A 21,454-nucleotide genomic window follows, 5' to 3' on the forward strand; every position below is an offset into this window, starting at 1 on the left:
GGGGAAGCTCTCTGGCTTCCAACCACTAGAAGAAAAAAACATTCCAGACACCCCGTACCCTCATCTTCCATCCTCATAGAGAATAGGCAGCTATAGAATTCTACAAAAATATAAAAGCTTCATCTGCAGATCCAGGTGACAAAGCTCTAGGAATTTTGTACAGCTTTGCTTATAAAAAAAAAAAAAAAAAGCAGGTCCTACAAGCACCTCCTCTCCCAACCCAAGGAGGCCAGGGGAAAAAGAGTTTGACATTATTGCACACCCTCAGGGAATAAAACTAGGTGTTTGCTTTAAGCAGTGGTATCATTTCAGTCCAAAAGAGCAATTAGAAAAGCTCTCACCAGCTTAGAAAACACAAGACTGGACAATGCCTCCAGGGCCACCCACCCAGCGGCCTGGCATCCCCAGTTCCCAGCTGCCTGGTTCAGATGGAGGCTGCCACTGAAGTTTCCAGAATCTAATCCAATCCTGGGGTGTGAAGGCCCCAGGTGAGGGGGCAGGACTGCCAAGGGAGTGTGGGGTTGGGGCAGATGTTTAGGGGTGACTGGCAGGTGACAGGCTGGCTGAACCCATGGTCACCCCATCTTGGCCTCAGCATTACAGGCAAGAGAATATTGCTTGTGGTAGCACCAGAAGGTGGCTCTGGGCCACAGTTCTGTCTTCCTTCTGCCTGCCTGTGGCTGCCTTCTCTACTCCCCCCTCTGCTGGTTCCCACTGGGCAGGCAGCAGACAGACCGTGTAAACACCTTGATGGCACTCGTTCATCACCCCCCAGGGCGCCAGCTCCCGGCTCAGCAGCCAACTCTATCAGAAGGTCGCCTCTAGACACCCAGCACTGGCCCCCTCATCTTTGGGTCAGAGCATCCCACTTGATTTGCACAGCTTAATTCCATTGCCAGCAGGTGGGCAGGCTGGGGCCTCCCTAAGGCAGGAGGCTGAAGCCCAGACCCATCAGGTCAGGCATCCAGCCAGAAGTGTGGCAAGTTCAGGGCTGAAGCCTGGGAAAGGAAGACCTACAAGCATTTGCCCCTCTCCTCCACCAACTCACAAGTGCAGCTCTGCAGCCTCCCTCAGCCTCAGTCAGCTCCATTAACCAAAACAGCTTCATTATGCCAATTTCCAGCTTTCAATGTGTGGCTGATAGCTGTCAGCAGAAATAAGAGTTAATCTGGAATTACTCACATTCACTGAGCTGCCTGGCTGAGGGGAAGCAACAAAGCTTTGAGCACAGAAGGAGGAGACCCTGCCTCCCCAGCCTAGCACCAAGCAGAAGGCTTCTCTTGTCCTTCTCAGCCCAGGGAGGGCAGGCCAAAGGTTGCAGTCCTCCAGAGCAAGGCATTTGGGTTCTCCCTCCCTCACACACAAGCACACACACACACTCACACACCCCTTCACTTCCTGCCACCCACTCCCCATCTTCAGGAATCTCTCTCCAACACCATCTGGAGATGCCTCACTCTCCATCTCTTTGGCCTTTACTCTGGACTGTGATATACTTTTTATTTAGGAAAATTACTTTATTGTATATATATAGAGATGTATGTATGTATATATAAAAAGGTTCCATTTCACTTGTAAAATCTCATTTTTTCCTTTTTTCTTCCCTACAGAAAATGATGACGAGGTTAAAGGAGAAAATAAGTTACATTACAGTTTCCAAAATAGTTTTCACTCTCTGCTGAAGATGGGCCACCGTCGGAGCTGTAATGCACTCGTGGTCCCAGCTTGTGCTTTGCAAGAAGAGGGAATATAACTAGACTGGTTATTTTGGGTTAAAATAGCCAAGAGACAGACGCCTTCGCCTCAAAAATATTCTGAGACACATAAAAGTAGAAGGAAACAAGTCTCTTCAGTCACAAAATGTCATACATCCCGCATATACTAGATTCAATTAATTTAATAAAATAGAATATACATAGAGATTCTGCACAAACGTATTGCTTTCTCCCAACAGCTCCTGGTGTCGGGAACCTCAGCTGCACTGGGCCTCTCTTTTGCATCCAGAGGTGCCAGAGCTACTGTTTTATAACTCTCTTTGGAAGTTCTGCTTGCAGGTGCCCAGAGCCACCGAGGCAGGGAGGAACGCCTCCTTGGTGTCTATATGGAACTTTTTTCAGGAACATAGCCCAGGAGGAGGAGCTAGGATTTGGCACCCAGTGGAGAAAGGTGAGTGGGAGAGTGGGGCAGGACTCAGGGCTCCAGGTCTGCTGGGTCTGAGGATAAACCGGAGAGACTCAGCACGTCTTTCTTTGGGGAGGGTGAGGCAGCCATGCTGTCAGGGGGGCCAGAGGCCAAGGGGTCCTTGGACTCACTGGATGGAGCCCTTCTCCGGAGGCAGACGCCAGGGCTGGGTGGGGGCCGAGGGCCTTGGCTCTCGGGGGGGTCTATGGAAATACTGGGCGGGCTGAGTTTTTTCTTGGGCCGGCTTCCGGGCCCCCCAAGAGGCTGGCCCCCAAGGTTCGAGGGGCCTGGGCCCAGGCGGGGCTGGGAGCCGCTGTCCAGGCAGCTGACGGCAATGGAGTGTCTCCTCTGTTCATCTAGCCAAGACACAGGCCGGCGCTGGCAGCTCTGGGCTTCCACGCTGTAGCACTTCTTCAGGTCCCGTGGGGATGGGGCCTCCTCCTGGCCGCCAGTGGGCAGGAGGTCTCCTGAAATCCAGCTCAGCTCCGTGTCCAACTCTAAGCTGCTTCTGGTCTCCGGAGGGTCCTTGCCCCAGTTGGGCTCTGGACGTGGGCAAGGGGCTGGCAGGGGCATGTGCTTCGAGATCTTGCTCTGGTTGCGGGGATGCTGCTGCACTTGGATGCGGGACTGGCCCCAGAAGGAGTAGGCGCGGGCCAGAGGTGGGGAAGGCCCACTCACCTCTGACAGCAGGTCCTCCCGGCTGCCCAGGCCCTGAACATCCAAGGAATCAGTCCTTATTGCTGCCTGTGTGGGGTGGGGGGATGGGTCAGCGCAGGAGTCTCCTATCCAAAAGTGAATTGTCCCTTCTGTCATGCTGAATCGGCCCTGCACCCATGCGGCTACAGGATCACCCTAAGCAGCAGAGGTATAGGTAGCTGTTCTTCTTTTTTTTGAGACCAGAGTCTTACTTTGTTGCCCTCGGTAGAGTGTTGTGGCCTCACAGCTCACAGCAACCTCCAGCTCTTGGGCTTAGGCAATTCTCTTACCTCAGCCTCCCATGTAGCTGGGATTACAGGTGCCTGCCACAATACCTGGCTATTTTTTTGTTGTTGTTGCAGTTTGGCCAGGGCTGGGTTTGAACCTGCCACCCTCAGTATATGGGGCTGGCGCCCTACTCACTGAGCCATAGGCACCACCCTAAGTAGCTGTTCTTATTGGGAGAGAGGGTCCATGTACAGCTTAATGTCTATGGTTTACCATGCCTCCCCCCACCCCAAATCCTGTCTTCCTTTCTGCTTGCTCTGGTCTCCCTCAAGCTTGCAGAAGGCTCTCTGCAGCCCCCATCCCTTTGGCTTTGAATTTCCTTCCCAGTTGGAAAGCACCTTTCAACTGTATGGACTCAGGTTCTCTGTGATGTGGGACTTCACAATGTCTACCCCCAAGTAAAATCGACCCCTTCCTCCTCTGTGCTCCCCACTGCACCATCTGGCAAAAATAACCCATTGCTGTAATGGTCTGATGGTGTATAGCCTCCACTATTAGACTGTGAGCCCTGGGGAGCAGGAGCTGTGTCCCCAGTGCTGGCACACAGAGGCTGCTTAGTGAATATTTGCAGAATAAAGACAGACTGCGTCTGCTGCCTGAGTGCATGGGACTGAGCAGCTTCTCATGCTCATGCAGAAGGGCACAGACAGGGCATGGACTGTGGCCTTGTCACAGGCAGGGAAGACAAGCCTCACCTGGCTCCATGTGGTTCTGCTCTGTGCCCCTGGAGTATGTGCTCCAGAAGGTGGGCTCAAGGCTTGGCTGAAAGTGAAGACACTTAAAACCTGTTGCATGCCCCTCAGCTCAGTCCCAAGTGTGAAGAAGAATAAGGAAGCTGCTCTGAGTGGGGGAAAGGAAGTGCAGAAGCCTGGGTTCTATCTCCAACTGGACAGGTGTGGCCCCGGGGGACCACTGCACCCTCTGGCCTCCCTTGGGTGGGTGCGAACTTCAAGAAGGGACAGACCACTTCTGCTTTGCCCAACACTGTATCCTGGGTACCTAGAAGTGGCCTGGCACACCCTTGCTGGAAGAATGAAATTGTTGGCCCTAGTCATCACCACCAGCCCAGATTCCCAGCAGAGGGTCCAGCCCCCAGGCCCATACCCACCATGCCACAACTGCTCACCTGGCGCCTGAGTGGCCTTTGAGCCAAAGGGGAGCGGCCCGGTGGGGGCAGTTTGGGGATGGTACCCCACATGAGGGCACAATGGGGTTGGAACAGGTGGGGCGCATCTTTGGGAAGCTGTGGGGTATAGCTGGTGTCTGCTGGTTGGGAGTGAACAGACAAGACAGAGCCTACAAAGGAAGGGGAGCAGTGGAGGGGTGAGGAAGAGAGAGGCTCTCTTTCCTAAGCCCCTCCCTTCCATGCTTTCTCTCTCATCAGAAACTACCCTCACTCTCCTTGGGCTGGGGGCTCCTCAGAGGTAGGAGAACCCCCTGTTGCTGCCTCAGTCACCCCAACCCAAGCCAGGACTGACTTAGGGAAGGACAGGGTCTCCCTGTGTGAGCGAAGCCAAGCTACCCAGCCCGGTACCTGACTGAGCTTTGGGGAACCGCCATCCCCTGCGTCCCAGGGACCTTTCAGCAGTGCTCCCACCGCGACACATGTAGCTATCATTAGGCAGAGAGTGCGTTCGGCTGACCCCAGACTTCCACACAGTCAGTAAGTCCGGTCCCAGCGTAACAGGAGTCTTTTCAGGGTGGGGCTCCATCTGCAAAAGGAACAGGGGAGGAAGGTGGGAGAAAGAGGGGTGTCTGAGTCCGGTAACTGAGGCAGAGCTGGACAAAAGAAGCCAGCCCTCCAGCCTCACTCCCACCCCTCCCAGGACAAGGTGGAGATGGACATGAGTGGGGCTAGGGAGGGGTAGACATGAGAAGGAAGAGGATGGGAGGAGGCCCTGCCCCAGGAACCTATGCACATTATTACCTCTAAGCCTCCAGTGGGGTGATGGAGGAGGGGAGGAGGTATCCAGAGAAGGAAGAGCAGCCCCCAGCCCCCAGCCCTGCAGGTGATTCACAAGCTCACTGCAAAGCCCCATTTAGAGACTCTGGTGTCTATAGGGGATTAAAAGCTAACAGAAGCCCTCAACCCCTGGCTGGAGCTGTGGGGGGAGTGGGGATGGGAGAGGGCCCTCGCAGTGAGCAGAGGACTGGGCAGCCCATGATAGCCTATAGGGATAAGGCTGTTAATTCAGCCCCAGTTCCAGCCGGGGACCTGCACTATGCTCATGTGGGTTGAATGACAGCTGAACATCAAGGAGACATCACATCAGTCTCCCCCACCTCCACGGTAACAACACAAAGATTGTGGAGGGTGTGGGGGCCTGGGTATTGTGGACCAGCTCCTCCCTTAGTGGACAGACTTGCAGTGGGAGGGTTTTTTTTTCTGGTAATCAGCCTTGGACCCTGCTGGAGGGAGCAAAGGTTGCTCCCAAGAAGTTTCTCCATGACCCTAAGGACCCCCACCCCTACTCCCATCCATTCCTAGTTCTCAGGGAGGCTTGAGGTTCCTGTCCCCACGTGAGCCCAGACAGCTGAATAGCCCCTCAGGCCCGAGCACAGCTGTGTGAGAGGCCAGTCTTCCTTCCATTTGCTTCAGCCCCAGGCTCTGCTTTCGCCAGCTACCCATGACCCTTAGGTACCCCCAGCCGGTAGTCAAGGCTTGGCCCACGCTGGGCCCTGCTCTGACAGTAGGACAGGAAGGGCGGGAGGAGGGGCTGCTCACAGTTGGAAGAGGACAGGGAGCTGGGACAGGGTAGGGGAGTTTTCAGACATAAAGAAGCACCCCCACCCCGCTGAGTTTGGCAAGGACACAGGGAGACACAGGCACAGTGACAGAGGAGACAGGAACAGCACCCCAGTGAAGAAGGTGAAGAAGGCCATGACAGTGGTGGAGGAAATGCGGCTGTCACCCACTACGTGGTGGTGAATGTCTCACGGGGAGGGTGGGAAGGAGGGGTGCAGGGACAAGGAGGGCTGGCTTGCACAGGGCTCCAAATACAGAGACTGGCTCTGATGCCACCTCTGTGTGGGCTGTGTCACTCCTGGGTGTCTGATTTAACCCTTTCATAAGCACTATCCCTGCACCCTTCTGGGCAAGGCCCCAATTTAATCTTATCTAATTTCTTTGTCCCCCATGGGGGACCTGAAGATCTCTTGTCAGCAAAGCCTGCCTGCAAGTTGATGCCTCTGGATGGAGCCTGGTGGCAGAGTTAGAGGAGATGGCCAGGGTCCTCCCTGGGCCGATCTGGAGCCCTGCAGCCAGCCAGCCCGCGGGATGGCCGGGGACTGTGAGGGGCAGTGTATGTACATTGCTCTCCGGGGCACTAAGTAAGAGTGTGTGAATGTCATCAGGCAAAGAGTCATCCGTCAGAGCTAGAGAGCAGGATGGTTCAGACACAATCTCTGACGTCAGAGACAGAGCCTCCATCTCAGCTAGAGGGATCTAGACAGGGAGAGAGATGATCAGGCATGAGAAACCAGGGCAGTGCACACGTGCGTGTGCACACACGCACACTCTCTCTCAGTCCCCACTTCCCGGTTTCCACAAAGCATGGGGAAGAAAGGCATCCCTTCTCTCTCCCCACCACATTCCCAAACAAACCGACAGCGCCTTCCCTCACCCACTTCAACCCCCTGCTCTGATCAGAGAGGCTGCAGCAGACACCAAAGAGCCAGAGCAAACACTGACAAAGCGAGAAGACACAGAAACATATTCTAAAGACACCCCAGGAACTGTACCAGCCCCCTCCCACACTACCACCGCCCAGGGAGGGAGCAGGGAGGGGGGAGGGCTTTCCACGTTCATAGAGATTGTACCAAAAAGAAAAATGAAGAAAGGCCAGCAAAGCACTGTCTCTCCTCTGGGCACAGACAGAGCAGCATGGGGGGCGCTGGGGACAATGCCACCAATCTGACGGCTGTTTTCTGACTATTCGCTCTGCTTCCAAAAGCCTGGCAGGACTTGGCCTGCCCCCAGATTCTGGCTTCTCCCCTGGCAGGCCCTCCTCCACCAGCCTGCAGCCCGCCCTCTCCAACTTGGGCTCAGGGAGGTGCTCTGCTCCCACTGGCCCGAAGTGGGCGCAGTTGGGTGGGCTGCCACACCATCTGGCTGAGACTGAATCCCAACAAGAGGCAAGGTCCCTTCCCACAAGATGATCCCTGTCCACATTTTTGGATCAGGCTAAAGGGTTCCCAGCAACCTGCCTGTGCCTCTGCCTGAGGAAGACTAGGCTTTTCTATCTCCAGCTGACTCCTATCCCAGTCCAGGTCTGCAGCCTCTGACCTTCCACCTGGGGGCCCATTAGGGGCCCTCTGCCAAGTGGAAGGGGTCAAGGGCAGAAGGAACCCAGAAGGCAGAAGATCCAGGATTAATTCGGTGGGACTGGGGGAGAAAGGCATATGAGGCTGGGGGCAGGGGCTGGGCTTGCCGAGGAGGCCAAGTCCTAGTTCACACCAGGTCTCAGAGTCCACACCTGGCTGGAGCCTTCCATCCTTCTTAGAACAGAAGTCAGCAGCCACTGACAGCACTCATTGTGCCCAGTGGGCTCCATGGCTTAAAGAACCACCAAACAGGACTAGAGGGGGTGCTGGCCACAGAGGAGGACTGCCCCTCATTGGGTTCCCTAGCCACTGCACTATTCCTGGAGGCCCTTCTCCCCCTGTGTCTGGCCCCTCAACCCCTCCACCCTTAAGGTCCCACTGCTAACTTGTCTTCTCCTCCATCTCCCTCTTCTCTTCTGGATTCTTTCTTACAAATCACCCCTCCCCAAGCTCCTCCTCCCTCCATCCTTTACCCTTGGAAGGGCAACTTCAACATCCCTCCCTTCCAAATCTGTTCTGGATCCATTAAGGCCTAGAAGAATCCCTGACAGCCTCCTGCCAGGTCTAACACTAACTGAGGTCCTGAAGCTGCCCCTCCTACAGATGCCCCGTGGGCAGGCAACACCCCCAGCCTCCCCGAAAGCGCGACACAGCATGGCACAGCCCAGCATGGTCAGGGGAGGGGGCACAGCGTGAGGGCACAGTAACCTGTGGGTCGGAGCCGCCCCAGCTGGGGGCAGAAGGGAAGGCAGAGGGCTGGCCCCCTGGGCCTGCCAGCTCGTCCATCAGCTTCAGCTCCCCCTCCAGGGAGCCCTGGATCAGCAGGGACATGGTGTCAAACAGCTGTCTGTCCTGGGGAGGACCAGCCCACAGGGGAGCCGGAGAACCAAGGAGCAGGGGGTAGAGGGGCAGTGAGGGGAAGTGTCATGGGGGGTCGACAAGAGACAAAGGGAAAAAGAGGAGGTGAGACCACATGACACACACATAAACACCACACACACAGAGCAGGGAAGAGAGAGAGGAAGAGGAGGGCATAGGGAAGAGGGAAGGTGTGAGAGGAAAAAGGAGAGATGTGAGGTGGAAGAGAAGTAGAGCCCATGGGGAGAGAGGGAGAAGGAAAGAGAAGATAGAGGAAAAGATAGAGAGGTGAAGGGAATCAGGTTGGTTAAAGGGTGGGGAGGACAGAGTTTTGGCAGTGGGGAAGGGTAAGAAAGAAACAGGAAGAAACAGAAAACTTAGCCTTGGACCTAAGAGCCAGAAAGGGGAGGCCAGACCAGGCCACAGGAGCAAGGGACAGATAAGTTGGCATGTCCGTCGGTTTGCTGAGGGTGGCCAGGCGGGGTGCATGTGGGCAGCCTTCTGGGGAGGGGCAGGGACTGCTCCCCAGCATCCAGGAAGAGCCTTGGCCACCCTGCCCACCCTACTCCTGCCCCAGGTGCCCTCACAGCAGTGGGGTGGTTTGCTCACCAAGGGATGCTCGAGGGAAAGACGGGAGGCTGCATGGGCCTGGGTGCGCAGGGCCCCAGGATCAGGGCTGTCAGGGCTGTCAGGACCCGTGACCCCAGGCCAGAGGAAGGGGCTGCCCAGTGGCGAGTGGGGCTGGGGGCTGAGGGTCTTCATCTCCAGCTCCAGCTCGGCCTCCAGCTCGGCCTCCTCCTTGGCCTCCTTGTTGCTCTCCTCCAAATGCTTCATCAGCACGGCAATCACCACGTTCACCAGCACAAACTGGGCCGTCAGCACGAAGGACACGAAGTAGATGGGTGAGATGACCGTGTTGTAGCAGGTGGACTCCTGGTCACAGTCCCGGAGGGTGTCCTGGGGTGGCAGGAGAGAGGGTGAGGCGGGGAGGACAGTGGATGGGGCTGTCGTAGAAAATCGGGTCACGGGTGTCACAGAGCATTGGAAGAGGAGGGAAGGGCGGAGGGAGTGTCCTGGGGGCAGAAGAGCATTAGATGCTGCCTGGGGGAGTGTGAGTCAGAGCTTGTCCTGGGGAGAGGGAGTTCCAGAGCGTTCTGGGATGGGAAAGAGAAAGTCACATGCTTTTATTCACAATCAATTCATCTTTCCAAGGAAACTTGACTCAGGAAATAGGGCTCCCTCCCTGGTCCCTGGGCCAGCCCTAGGAGGGACCTGCTAAGGGTGGGCTCTCACCTTCATAATGCCATTCCAGTTGTCACCTGTGGAGACTCGGAAGAGGGTCAGGAAGGCCATGCCAAAGTTCCGGAACGTGGCATGCCGGCCCAGGCCCTCGCAGGGGTGTGTCTCATCACACTCTGGGGGAGGAGGGGGAGGGGAAAGGACTGTGTTAGTCCTGGGAGCCCCTGGATCTCCAGCCCTGGCTCCTCCCTCCTCCCCCACCCCAACTCACCCAGGTCTCCAAAGAGCTCCACGCCCAGAGCTGCAAAGATGAAAAACAACAACATGAAGAGCAGTCCCAGGTTCCCCACCTGGAAGAGAGGAAAAGAAATGGAAAACATGCCTCTGGATCTCCCGGTCAGCTTCCCTGAACCCCCAGCCCCTCTGGAGAGCACCCCCTTCCCCAGAGGCTCTTCCCCTTCCAGTTACCTGGGGCAGGGCCTGCATCACCGTGTCCAACAGTGCCCGCATGCCCACAGCCATCTTCAGCAGCTTCAGCACTGCAGGACAGGACAGGATAACATCATGAGGTGGCCGCTCTGGGTCCTAGCCCCTTGGCTGGCACAGCCAGGCCACACACCCCCACCCTCAGCCCAGCCTACAACCTTCCCTGTTGGCAGAGACTGGAGAAAGACCCAGGGGAACCCATCACCACCCAGTCCCTGGCCAGCCTCAAAGCTGACCCTTGCCATCTGTCCTTGGCTAGTGCCGAGGGGAGCAGGTGTGCGTGTAGGCGGCTGGACACCAACCTCGGGCAATGCGCAGCACCCTCATGATGCGGATGATGGTGGGGTTGATGGGCAGCGAGGCATTGACCTCTATCTCCTCCAGTGTGATGCCCATGATAGATAGCAGCACAATGGCCAGGTCCAGCTGGTTCCACCTGAAAGTCCAGGACACGGCCCCCTGAGTGGGGGCAGAGGTCGTGGAGGAGGGGCAGTTGTGGCACAGAAAAACAGGGATGGGAAGGAGGGCAGAGGCCAGCTGCTCCAGGCTCCCCACTGCAGAGAAGAGCATGGCTTACCTAAGGCCACACGGTGGCACAGGTAGAGCAAGGACTTTAGCTTGACGGCCTCTGCTTTTTATTTTTATTCATTCGCTTTTATGTGGTGTTTACTATGCACCACTTTCATAATCTCATAATCTCACAACTGTGATGTGGACACAATTGTCTATTCTACAAATGAGGAAACTAAGGCACAGAGAAGTTAAGTAACATACCCAAGGACACCAGGATTCAAATTCGGTGCAGTCAGTTTAGCTCCAGGCTCTACACTCTTAAGCCCCAGGTCTGGCCACTTTCATTTCTGGCTGCCAACGCCCCCCAGACCTTGTCTTGTCAAACTCCTTCCATTCCCTCCCATCTACAAGGCCCTGGTTGCTGCCCTGTCCTGCATCAGCTGTAGGATGGGGGCTGGACTTCGGGAGTTACAAAAGGGCTTTAGGCAGTAGGTCCTCCTGCGTATTTCCCCAAGAGACACACCCCTCTCCCCCTGAACCTGTCACCCAACTCCCCCAAACCTCTCTCCTCTCCATTACCTGTCCTGAAAGAACCGACGGAAACCAAAGGCCACAAGTTTGAAAACTGACTCCAAGACAAAGATGACAGTGAAGATGTAGTTGCAGATCTTCAGAGCCTCATCCAAGATCTGGAAGGGATGAGGGCAAGATGCAGGGTCTCCTGAGGCCTAGGGCTGAGGCTTGCCCCACCCCTCCAACATACCACTGGGATATGGGAGACAGGATAAGTCTAAGGACCAGTCTTCCTGCTCCTACCTTGAAGGCTGATCATCCTCCACCGCCCCCAACCCAGGATGAAATAAGGTCCTTATTCACACAAATGATACAAACCCTTTTCCCCTAAGAGATGGCGAGGAGACCACATAAGAATGTGCTGGAAGGGGCCTTATGCATTACCAATTCAACCTCCTCCTTGTACATACAGGGAAACTGAAGGCTGGAGGGCAGCCAAGGGAAGCTGACTGGAAAAGTGGCAAGATCACAGGTGGAATTCCAGAAGGGCAGATACCAATCTGCCTTCTTTCCCCTCCAAGGTCCAGAGTCCGGTTCATAAAAGGCACTTAATACATACTTGTTAGGTAAAGAAACTAGGTCCTCTGCTTTCTAGCTGTGTGACCTTGGCCAAGTCAACCAACATCTCTGAGCCTCAGTGTCCTTATCTATAAGACAGAGATGATACCCACCTCCCAAGTCACCACAAAGGGCACATGTAACATGCCCAGCACTTGCCTGGCACAGAAGTGCCCTGGCTCAAGTGTGTTAGCCTCATCCAGAGTTTCCATGGCTGGAGCGAGGACCAGGTGGCTGGTCGGTTGCTCCTACCTGGGGCTGCTGGTAGTGCTCCATGGCCATAGTGACCACATTCAGCCCGATGACACCTGTGATGAAGAGATCCAGGTAGTGGCTGGTGCACAAGTGGTGGACAAGGAGCCGGAAGCGGGAGTAGTCTGAATAGTAGGGTTTGCACTGGGCTTCTGGTGAGGCAGGGAAGAGAGCAGAGCAAACATTAGGCCCCTGTCCCTGGCACCCCTCCACCCGCAATCCCTCACAGCTGCCAGCCTCTAACGCCAACATTCCAGAGTCATCAGCATCCTTGCCCTCCCCCCACTACCCTTTGGGAGGGACCGCTCTCTCGGCAAGTCCCCCTTCAAGCATCTGTTGTACTGGCTGCAACTGGAGGCAGGTTGGGTCAGGACATGCAGAGCTCCCCACCTTCATTAGATACTAGGTGAGCCCCCTCCCCAAGACAGCCTCTAAAATCCACCAGCCCCTCTTAATGCCCTCGACTCAGTGTTCCACAAAGAGGCCAGATCAATAAGATGAAAAACAACCGGTCTTATTGGGCTCAGAGGAGGCTCCATCAATGGAGAGGCAAACGCTTTTGCTCCTTCACCAAGCTCAGCCCCTTGAGAGGAGCAGAGATTACACAGAGCTGGGATTTGAAGATAAAACCGGAGATTGGAAATTGGACATCTTCTTGGCTGGCTGCACTGACCCACTCAGAGGGCCTCCAGGGGGTAGAGCCTGGGCCTCCTGCATCCTCATGTGGGGGAGGACAGAGGGGAGGCCTCAGGGCTCTGCTCCATCCCAGACTCAAGCTGGGAGGGTCCCACCTGTAGACTCACCCAGTTTCTAATGAGGCAATGCCTAGCCTGCTCCTGGGTGTTTGGGCAGCATTAGGCTGCAGGCTAGGCTGGAAACACTGTCTGAGATCTGTCAGAGGCATAATATTTCTCTTATAATTAGTGAACCACTTAGTTATAAAAATCATGGTGCCAGAAGGTTGGCCTGCTGAGCAGGCAGAATAAATCTGGGGGCAGGAGATTGTAGGGGGCCCCTCCTCTGGGTGCCGAGGAAGGGCCAGGCCAAGTAGGGGCACATATTATCTGGAGGAGGTTGACAGATTGGTCTCCCAGGCAGCCACAGAGAAGGAGGAGGCTCCACAAGGGGAGGCTTGGGCAGCCTCAGGTCCCAGACAGCCCTTCCCCGTCTCAGGAGGTCTAGGGTGGATGCCAGCCAGCGAGGGCTGCAGCCTCTGAGGCCCGTGCCAGGGGCTGGCTGGCTCAGGGGCAGCAGGAAGCTTTGGGCCCAGGCCAGCTCAGATGTAACTGTCCTTTCCCATGCAGAGGACCATTTAACGGAGAGGCAAACTGAGGCAGGGGGTGGCCTGGGGTGGGCCCCCACCAAAGGCCGAAGGAAGAAGAGCACCCAGGAGCTGCACGTTCAGCCTCTCGGGCTGTCATGCTCCAGGCCCACACGGCCACTCTCCAGCATCTGCCTTGAGGTGTGGATAACCAAGGGGCGGAGTCCCTGAGTTCTGGTGTGCCTCAGGGGCACATCAGGCCATCTTTTTGTTTTCAGAGATATGGCTTCATTTATTCAGGTTGCCCTCTTGTCCCCTAGGAGTATGGGGGGTGAAGAGCCCTGGGCAGGGGACGTGAGGTCCCGGGTCATCCACACCGCGATGGTGGAGGGCGGACCGGGAGAGCTGGGCCTCTTCCTTCCTTCCTTCCTTTAGTACCACGAGAACCAGAGGGCGCTAGTCGCCCTTCATTGCCTTAGCAGCCGGAACTTTTTCTCTGCATTAATCTCCACAAATGCCGAAAGCACCCGATCCCATTATGCTAAAATATGAATGGAGAATTAACTAAAATGTTTGAATACAATTAGGTTAGAAAAAGTGGCTCCTTATTAGCCCCATTATTAGCAGAAACAATGTAGAGGAGAGGGGAGGGGCTGGAAGAGAGAGCTCTCCCCTCTCCCCTGCCACCCCAGCCTGACTCTATAGGCAGCCCCAGGCCAAATGGAGTCCCTGCTACCACCAACTCTGCCTTCCAGTCTTGCTCCCGGAGCCTGCAGAGTGGGTGGGCTTGATTCAGCTGAGGACCCTCTTCCAGACATCCCACAGAGAAGGTGGGGGCAGAAGGACCAAGGCAGGGCATCTGCTTACCACAACAGGCCCCAGACCCCTGAGTTCTGTACAAATGCCCCTTCACTGCTGGCCCCTACCCTAGATCAGCAGGTGCCAAGGCTGCCAGAAATCCCCCGTTAGAGCCTAAGTCTAGAGTACGGCCAACCTGATCAGCATCTCCCTGGGATCCCCTTTGTTTTACAGGGAGAGAGAATGTGGCCCAGTAAAAAGTGATTCTTCCAGCACACTGTGAAGCATGACCCAGCAGGACTTGAACTTCCAGTGAGCCCAAAGCCCTCGCTCACTTCCAGGTGAGTTTAGACACAAGGCTTGAGGCTCTAGCCTGGAAGATGCCCTTGGTAGAGGGCTCTGGATAAAGCCACCCCACCCCCCATCCCCTGTTGCTGCTCCTTAGACCTCGGTTCTATAGGCAAGCACGGGGTTTGGAGGAGAAATAGAAGCCCCAAGGAGGAGCCCAGGGCAGGTCTGCTGCTGTGAGAGCATGAACCACAGCATAGGCAGGGCCTGTATTGCTGGTCACTGGCAAGTTGGTGGCCGTGGCTCCATCTTCCTGCCTCCCATCAGTCTGAGCTTACCAGAGAAAATACCAGAATCAGTGGTAAAGGGCACATCTAGGACTGCCCAGACCCCAGTCAGGGGTAAGGGCAGGGAAGGGGTGCAGAGGGGCTGTGAGGTGACAGGCATGGTGAGTTAGTAGGGTCACTGGAGCCCAAAGCACGGCCAGGGTGAGGATTGGCAAAGGAGAGTGGCAGTTTAGTAGGTAGGAGGCAGGAGTCATGCTCAGGGAGACTCAGGCCTCACAGCAGAGGCCACACCTTCAGCTGTTGGTTGTCAAGCCTGATCACTGGGCACCAGCCTGCTAGAAGGAGAGGGTAAATGGAGGTGGATACCGCTGGTGGCCGAGGGCAATGGAGCTGGGGCTAGAGGCTGAGCAGTCACTTGGGGTGGGCCGGATCACCCAGCAGTCTGGGTCCCTCCTCCACCAGGGATGCTGGGCTAGGCTGGTCCCAGGTGTCTGGTCAGCCCTATTCCCCAGATAAGGGTCTGGCTGCCCCCTCTGGGACAGTGGGACCAGCAGAGGGGTGTGGTGCATGTGTTTGGTTCCTAGCAGCCCCAGGCCAGGGTCATGACTTTGTCCCCATCACCCCAGTAGGTAGACTGGTGTATCAGCACCACTAACACCTGGGAGCTGATTGGAAATGCAGATGCTCTGGTCCCCCCCAAAACCATTCTGGAGAACTTCTGGGGTAGGGCCTAGGAATCTATGTTTATGCTCTCCATGTGATGCTTGTGAACAATGAAGTTTGAAAAGCTCTAGTCTAGACCATACAAAACTCCAAGTCCTGGGAAGAGGGACATGGACTGATCTGAGCCCCTGTTCAGGGTCTCTGAGTCCTCATTAACAGCCAGAGAAGGTAATGAGTGTACATGCCTGTCTGTGCCATTAGGAGCAAGGCCTCGTGTCCCCAGAATGGCGGTGCAGGGCAAGAGTAACCAGAGTGTTTGGCATCAAGTGGGTGTGTCCTATCTTGGGGTCTGTGGCAGTGTGCACGGGACAACCTCTATGACAGAGAAGCCTCTGCCGGCCTGCCTTGTATGAGGGTAGTGTTTTGGGGTGAGCATGAAGGTGTGAGCATTTTTATTTATAGACTAGGTAGATCTGTGGGGAGAAAGACCCAATCCACTGACATTTCCGGAATTTCCAAGACAACCTGATACAGGGTGGTAGGGACCTTGGCAATCTGGACACAAATGAGCTGGAGACTCCCGAGCTCCCAGAAGGATGGTCTCTCAATGCCAAAGACCACAGCTCAGCACCACGGAGATGGGAGAAAGGGATCCAGCGAGGGCTGACCTACTGAATGGTGGCTCAGGGGTCCTCCATGGGGTGAGTCTCTGAGCCCCCATTGACCAGGCCTGGAAGGGTTACAGTGGAAAAAGGTGCAGCTAGCAGCTCCCAGACTGAGGTCCCAGACCCTCAGTAGCCACATGAGGTCCTTACGTTCTTTTCAATATTAAAGCTTAAATGAAATTCTACATTTGCCTGCGTTAAGACCCCACAGACTAATTTAACAACAAAATGGTCTTTCTTTGCCATCATTTAGATTGTAACCTTCTGCAGCTCAGAAGCTCTGATTAGCAATTAGATGTACCACTGATGAGCAAAAATGTGAAACAAAGTCGTTATTGAAGTGTTCTTAGCTTCAGAGACAGCCTTTTAAAATGTGGGGTCTGTTGGATGAGATGATAAAGGGGGACCTTTGGGAGGAACAGCTCAAGAACCACTGCCTGAGACATCATGTGGCCAGGCCCCACAGTCCTGCCACGGACTCTCTGAGCCTTCGAAGCTCTGTCTGGGGGCCAGCAGTAACAGGGAGCAGAGCAGGAGACCAAGGGATCAGAGGAAGGCGAGCTGGACAGGGCCCTCCCGGAGACAGACAAGGACCCATCTCACTCCCAAATTTGGCTTTTTTGGGAAAAGCTCGTGGCCAACGCAGGCCTTCGATTCCCAATTCCTGCTGTTTGTAGCGATGACGCGGCCACTGTGATTACTTGACTATTAATGGGTCTGTTTAATTATTCATCGTTACATTTTTAAAACAAATCCTTCCCCTCTCTGCTCCTCTCATCCTGCTCTCTTTGGATCAAAGTCTTCCCCTCAGACAAAAGGAGACAGGAGAGATTTGCAGCTCTAATAATCGACCGGTGAGATACAGGGCACAGGAACAGGAGGGGAAGCAGGGCTGCAGAAGCCTCTGCTGGGAAGTTGGGTTCTCCAGGAGGTGTGGGAGGAAGGGCTCCAGGCCCTCCCCTCCCGTCCAGCTCAGCTCAGGGCTTCAGTCCCAGCCCTCTTGGGGGCCCCAGGGACCCTCACCCCTTCACCCCAAGAGGATAGAATCAATGAGCCATGGAGAGGGAGCAAAGAGCATGTCCCCACACGCATGAACCCACACCCAAGACGCAGTACCTGACGCAGCGCTGGCTGAGCTGCCGGAAGCAATTACATCGTCCAGCATTAGATCTAAAAGAACGAAACACGACATTGGTCACTGGCCGGACCAGGTGGGCTGGGCAGGGCCCCTCAGCAGCTCGCTTCCCCTCGGCTCCGACCCTCACTCTGCCTACAAGTAAGGTGCGCTAAGCATGGGTGGCTGGTTCTGAATGTCTAGCCCCAAGTGGGGGCACAGGGCACTTGAGGAAGACAAATGATCCCGCCAGCTGGCCGGAGTCACAGGGCAGGGAGGCAACAGGAGGGCAGGCAGCCTGTCACCAGAACAGATGTCCACTCCTACCTCGTGTGGCCTCAGCTGCACCTGAAACAGCTACAGACCCCAGAAGAGGAGCCAGCTGGTCAGGCAGGGGCCACAAGTGCCTCCTGCCAAAAGAATTCCATCTGCCTGACTGCAAGGCGGGGGTGGGGTGCATGGAGCAGGGGTGGGAGCGTGGCCACTGGGGACAGTGCACCTGCTCAGCTTCAGACATCCATAGGGAAGCCCAGGCCTACCTCGAGCCAAGCAGGAGGCCTTGGGGCTGTCAAGGATGTGGGACAAGGAGAACTGCACCGCCATTGCTGCCCAGAGGCCAGCGTCTCCTCCACGTCCCTCTGGAGCAGCCTCCGCCTCTCACAGAGAGCATGGGCCCTGTCCCACCCCCACCCTCATCTGCAACTCCCATACTCTTCCTCCTCCTTTAGGTGCCTCTCCCAGGTGGCAGGAGATGGCACCGAGGGCAGAGGGGAGGCGGGGGTACCGCAGCCCCTAACTCATTTGGTTGATACTCACATTTCAACACACCAAAGGGAAAACTCAGAGCACTGCACGCATCTTAATCGGCGGAAGAAAGACGGTTTGTGAAAGGGCTGAGAGAGCAAGGGAAACCTACACCCCAAACAGGGGTAGACACACAGACAGACACACGAAGGCCTGGGGAAACCCACACAAAGACACTTAGAGAGGTGTGGGCTGTGACTAAGAGAGGCACGGAGACTCTGAGCACAGATAGACGGGAGCCCTGAAGACACGGATACAGGTGCAGAGGCACCTGGAGACAGACCAGAAACAACGGGACAGGATGCCTGTCACTTCTCTCAGTTCCCTCCTGCCCTGTTTGTCTTCTCCCTTAGTCTCGGCCCACCCATGGCATAAGAGGAAGAGAAGGGATGGGATGGGGGCCTCACCCACCCAACACCAAGAGATGCTGGAGAACACAGGTGAGGGGCTGCAGTGCCCTGCATTCCTATGACCCTGACCTCCCCTGAGCCTGGGGGAGTTTTTCTTCTTGTTTAGTTTGGCAAAAAAATATAACATGAAAAATGATGTCAGAAAGCCAGGTAGTTTTGTTGGAGTCAGGAAGGGAGGTGGGCTTGGGTTCTCGCTTGTGGTGTTGTCCGTTTACAGGTTCTGCGGAGGCCTTCCTTGGCAGCTCGACACTAGGTGGGCACAGGGTCAAGAGATTCTCCTGCCAGCCCTGGGGTGCCAGTCCCCAGGTGGCTGGATGCAGCACTGGGCAGTGCAGCATCCCACAAGGCTCCTCTGAGCGTTGCACTGGGAGAGGCCATGTGTCTACTCCCACTTGGCATCATCCGAGGAGGATAATGCTGAGACCCAGAGAGTCCCCCAGGGTGCAGGCAGCTCCTTGCACCCCTGGGGCTGAAGTGGCCAGCTTCATGCGGGCTCTAAAGGCAGACATGCTGTCAGGTGGGGAGGAGATGAGGAGGGGGTTGGGAGCATCTTCTCCCTACCCCCAGCCCCAGCCCCTACCCCCCTGAGTCGCAAGGCCAAGGTCAAGCATGACCCAGAGAGATGTGGAAAGACTACCGACCAGCCATCTGCTTCTCCTTACTCCTTCTCTTTTTCTCCAGTCTCCGCAGACGCTTCTCCTCCCGCCGCCGGGCTTCCTCCTCCTCCTGGTGCTGCCGACACTTGTGAAAGTTCTCCACCACCACGCCCACAAACATGTTCAGGACAAAGAAGGCCACAATGAGCAGGAACGAGATGAAGTACAGCAGCATCCAGGGGTTGTGGTTCATGATGGGCTGGCGGGGAGCAGGAAGGACGGGGTAGCATCAGGTGCTGCCCCCAGCCTGAGTTCCTGCAAACCCAAATAGCTGCAGGGACCCAGTAGGTGATGTAAATGATGAGGGTTTGATGTTGGGCAGTAGGGAGGGGTGGAGACTATCGCCAAGGAGAGAGTACATTCTCCATCCAAAAGCTGCTTCTTTGTTCCAGCTGACTCCTGCCCTAGGGAAATACAGGCCCAGGGTTCTCAGATCTTCAGATTCTTCACAAGTAGACCCAAATTTGGATATCCATGTGAAATTCACCAGGTTTTAAACGTTCATCACAAATTCTAAAATTTTTAAATATGATGCCAGCCAATAAAACATGCCCTGATTTGGCCCAGAGGCCACCAATTACAGCCTCTGTTGTAAGCTGTGACACCGCTTCAAGGGCTTTTTTCCAACCTGCCTTGAACTTTCTACCCTATGCCCATGCAGTTATGCCCGTAATCAGTCCATGTTGAGTGATCTGAGCCCAAAGATGGATCCTGCCCACCTGAGCCCTACCTGCTGGTCCACACCCACAGCGTCCAGCCCATCGTACATGATGTCCACCCAACCATCTTTGGATGCCAGCACGAACAAGGACATCAGAGCCTAGGGGAGAGGTGGGATATCATGTAAAATCTAGGTTGTGTGGCTGAACCTCCCTCCACCTGCCCCTAACTGCCTCCAGGAAGCAGCTCAGGGGTACCCTAGTCTTTGAAAGGTCAGGCTGGAGGGCTGGAGTCCCACTCCTGGCTCCAGAGAGCTCTCTGTCCCAGGGCTCCATAGCTAGTCTGAAGGCAGAGGAGCCATGAAAGATGGTCACACTGTCTGACTTCAGCCAGGTAGGGCAAAGGGCCTCCAAACCCTGGAAATCCAAAAACCAAAACCAGGCTGGGTCTGGGAAACAAACCAGCAAAACTGAGTGAGCTACTTCCTTTCCTACATTTCTCTGATTCTGTAAACACAGAGTGAGAGAAGGACTTGTGAATATATCTGTACTCTGCACCACGCTAAGCAAATATACACATCCTCTCCTCGCATCCTTTCTACGACCTCTGAGAAGATACTGTGATGACCACATTCACAAGCCGATGAAACCGAAGCCCTGATAAGTCAGTTGCCCAAGGCCACTGAATTGACAATGACGGTGTAGGACGTACTCCCAGGGCAACCCTCCAACCTCCTAGGGACTTTCTGTTCTGCCATGCAGTTCTATGGCCTTAGGTGAGCCCCTTACCCTCTCCAAGCTTCTGTTTTTTATCTTTAAGGCAGGCTACAGGCCCCTATGCATTCACCTACTGGGCTGCGCCGCATGGATTGGGCTTTGTGACATGAGGATGGTTAGACAGCAGAGGGTGCAAAGGGTTGCTCTCTTTGTGGCTGTCTACCTCCAGTCGAGGCAGCATGTGTCCCAGAGTGTGGACTTGTGTCCCCTCCAGCCTCCTCCACCACCATCCCACCTCCGAGCCTGGGGCTCACCTGGCCGAGGTTGTCAAAGTTGTACTTGTGCCGGACCCACCGGTAACTGGCCTCGGCACAGTCAGATTTGTTGGTGATGTTCCTGGTGTCCTCGCCCAGGCACACAAAGAACTTCCCTTTGAAGAGCTGGACACACACATTCCCGGAGACAGAGAGAAATGAGTTGTGACTGCAGAAAGCCAGGACCTCTTAGCCCCACGCCTACAGCAGCCCTGGGGCCTGAGGGCTGTGGGCACACCATGGGTGAGCATGAGGTGCTCCACTCTGGGGAGAGTCAATCAGGGAATCTCCCTTGCGGGCACTCTGCCTTTCCTTTCCCTAAGAAGGGGAGGAAAGGTATTGGGGGTGGGTACTAGGATGGGGTGGAAAGGTGGTAACAGTCATCTTCTAAGGGCCAGACCAGCGAAGCTCTAAGAGGATGTCCCCATCAGCATCATCTGGAACCATGTTAGAAATGCATGTTCCAGGCCTCTTCCAGGCCTGCTGAACCTTACACTCTGGGGTAAGGGCCCAGTGATCTTTGAGCTGTCCAGGTAATTCTGATGCAAATTCAAGTTTGAGAACCACCAAGCTGGGCATTTAATTCTCATAGTAATTATGGGCTAGAGTGGTAGGTGTCATTGACCTCACTTCATAAATGAGAAAAACTGAGGCTCAGAGAAAATAATTCACTCACTAAGGTCCCATAACCAGTGGTTGGCAGAAAGGGAGCTCAAACCCAGGTCTTCCTGACTAGAAAGCTCATCCTCATACCAGGCTATGACTGTTGGTGCAGAAGGGATTTCAGAGAAGGGAGGACCAGGGAATCTGAGCAAGCTGCTCTGAACAGACCTAAATCCATCTGAGGGCTG

General features: G+C 55.3%; 1 protein-coding gene across 22 annotated transcripts in view; it reads right to left on the reverse strand.

Moving 5' to 3' along the window:
* Window positions 1-1,881: 1,881 nt before the first annotated feature.
* Window positions 1,882-21,454, reverse strand: part of CACNA1G (calcium voltage-gated channel subunit alpha1 G) — a 62,805-nt gene continuing 43,232 nt past the window's right edge. For 3 of the 22 annotated variants that reach the window (XM_053568694.1, XM_053568696.1, XM_053568692.1), the window contains 16 exons: window positions 20,604-20,729; window positions 19,644-19,733; window positions 18,920-19,112; window positions 17,046-17,099; window positions 11,968-12,119; window positions 11,164-11,273; window positions 10,374-10,507; window positions 10,054-10,124; window positions 9,857-9,935; window positions 9,640-9,761; window positions 8,956-9,303; window positions 8,197-8,340; window positions 6,476-6,610; window positions 4,700-4,877; window positions 4,292-4,461; window positions 1,882-2,925 (listed from right to left, as the gene is read on the reverse strand). In XM_053568694.1, coding sequence (XP_053424669.1) covers window positions 2,191-2,925; window positions 4,292-4,461; window positions 4,700-4,877; window positions 6,476-6,610; window positions 8,197-8,340; window positions 8,956-9,303; window positions 9,640-9,761; window positions 9,857-9,935; window positions 10,054-10,124; window positions 10,374-10,507; window positions 11,164-11,273; window positions 11,968-12,119; window positions 17,046-17,099; window positions 18,920-19,112; window positions 19,644-19,733; window positions 20,604-20,729 — 2,841 coding nt within the window. In that variant the 3' untranslated portion in view covers window positions 1,882-2,190. Of the gene's footprint in view, window positions 2,926-4,291; window positions 4,462-4,699; window positions 4,878-6,475; window positions 6,611-8,196; window positions 8,341-8,955; window positions 9,304-9,639; window positions 9,762-9,856; window positions 9,936-10,053; window positions 10,125-10,373; window positions 10,508-11,163; window positions 11,274-11,967; window positions 12,120-17,045; window positions 17,100-18,898; window positions 19,113-19,643; window positions 19,734-20,603; window positions 20,730-21,454 lie in introns of those variants that run through there. The other 19 variants (XM_053568707.1, XM_053568704.1, XM_053568700.1 and 16 more) reach the window with 13 other exon arrangements.

The sequence above is a fragment of the Nycticebus coucang genome, chromosome 18 (assembly GCF_027406575.1).
Source record: "Nycticebus coucang isolate mNycCou1 chromosome 18, mNycCou1.pri, whole genome shotgun sequence".
NCBI classification, from domain to species: Eukaryota; Metazoa; Chordata; class Mammalia; order Primates; family Lorisidae; genus Nycticebus; species Nycticebus coucang.